Source organism: Triticum urartu, unplaced genomic scaffold (assembly GCF_003073215.2).
Source record: "Triticum urartu cultivar G1812 unplaced genomic scaffold, Tu2.1 TuUngrouped_contig_6206, whole genome shotgun sequence".
Classification (NCBI taxonomy): domain Eukaryota; kingdom Viridiplantae; phylum Streptophyta; class Magnoliopsida; order Poales; family Poaceae; genus Triticum; species Triticum urartu.
In genome coordinates, this window is record NW_024116947.1 from 5303 (window position 1) to 6709 (window position 1407).

The 1407-nt window shown below is 52.6% G+C and overlaps 1 protein-coding gene across 1 annotated transcript; it reads right to left on the reverse strand.

The window, feature by feature from the left end:
• Positions 1-884: 884 nt before the first annotated feature.
• Positions 885-1402, reverse strand: LOC125530291 (probable calcium-binding protein CML31; the record flags this gene model as incomplete). Its single annotated transcript, XM_048694687.1, is given in 1 exon segment — positions 885-1402. A coding segment is annotated over 1 exon segment (346 nt), but the record flags the coding sequence as incomplete, so codon positions are not given.
• Between the last annotated feature and the right edge of the window lie 5 nt (positions 1403-1407).

A 1407-nucleotide genomic window follows, 5' to 3' on the forward strand; every position in this document is an offset into this window, starting at 1 on the left:
TTTTGCTTAAAAAAATGTAAGTTCATTGAATTTGCAGTTTGGGTAAGTCGGTTTTGTGGAAGGAGGAACGGTCGGATGAAATAAAAGCTGGAGGAAGAAGAAAAAAAGACGACTGTTGGATCTTAGTCTACCGGCATAGAAAATTCAATAGAGGCCCTAAGTAAATTTTTGATAACTTACACATATTTGGTGCCTAAATAATATAGCAGGGACTTTTTCGGTATATTGGGTGCTATGACTCTCAAATGTAAACCATATAACCCGAGTGTGTATTTGGTTACTCCCAGATTTTAATTGAGAAAAAAACTATTCATATGCAGCCCTCTAAGTCCTTGTCTAATTACACCCATACACGTGGTGTTCCCTGCTCAATCCACACGGGTCCATAGGGAGCACCTCCGCCGGGGCGTACCTCGGCTCATCCGTTCATGCAGGTTCGGTTAAGCATCGCGTGGGCTGTTCCCAACCGAAACCCCTCAATCCACGCAAAAACACGGGGAAACATAATCGTCACCTCACCCATGAAAACAAACCACGCGGGACCAGTAGGTGAACTCTGAGCGACGGCGAAGCCCAATGCGAACTTGGCGGCAACGGCTACCTGCCAGGAGGGGTTTAACCGAACATGATTGGGTGAGCGAGGGATTGAGGGGATCTAGAGGTTTAATCCCGACATGGATTGGTTGAAGGAGTGGGGATCACCCAATCTCAGGGTGGATTGGATGCCCTAGGGGGTTGGTCTCCTGACTACCGAACAAGGTCTAAAGGGTTTGGAGCCAAGGATGACAAGTCAGCCCCTTCACATTCATGTTTTCCATTCATTCCGGGCATCTGAATTCCTTAAGAAACCCACAATCCAATTCCTGGAGCACCGATAATCGATCGAGACCAAAGGTATTCACATAGATCAATTACTGTGCATCAACTCCAAGAGTACAAATTTTGGACTACTGCTACTACCACGTAACAATTGAATGAATGAATGAGCACAGGGGCTATATGCAAGACGAAACTAAACTGGTACTGTATGCTTGGGCCCACGCGCTAGCTAGGTAGCTAGCTCATCATGATCTTGAACTCGTCGAAGCTGAGCACGCCGTCGCCGTCGAGGTCGAACCGGCAGATCATGGCGCGGCACTCGCCGGCGCCCCGCTCGCCCGGCTCGGTGCCGAGCCTGCTGAGCATCCGCCCGAGGCTGGCCGGCGTGATGCACCCCTGCCCCTCCATCTCGTACATCCCGAACGCCTCCCTCAGCGCCCGGGTCCTCTGCTCGTTGTCCTCGTCCTCGGCGCTCGCCCAGGCCGCCTGCTGCGCCAGCTCGAGGAACTCGGCCTCGCACAGCAGCCCGTCGCCGTCCGCGTCCGCCGACGCCACCAGTGCCTCGGCCTCCACTGCCGGCACGGCCTC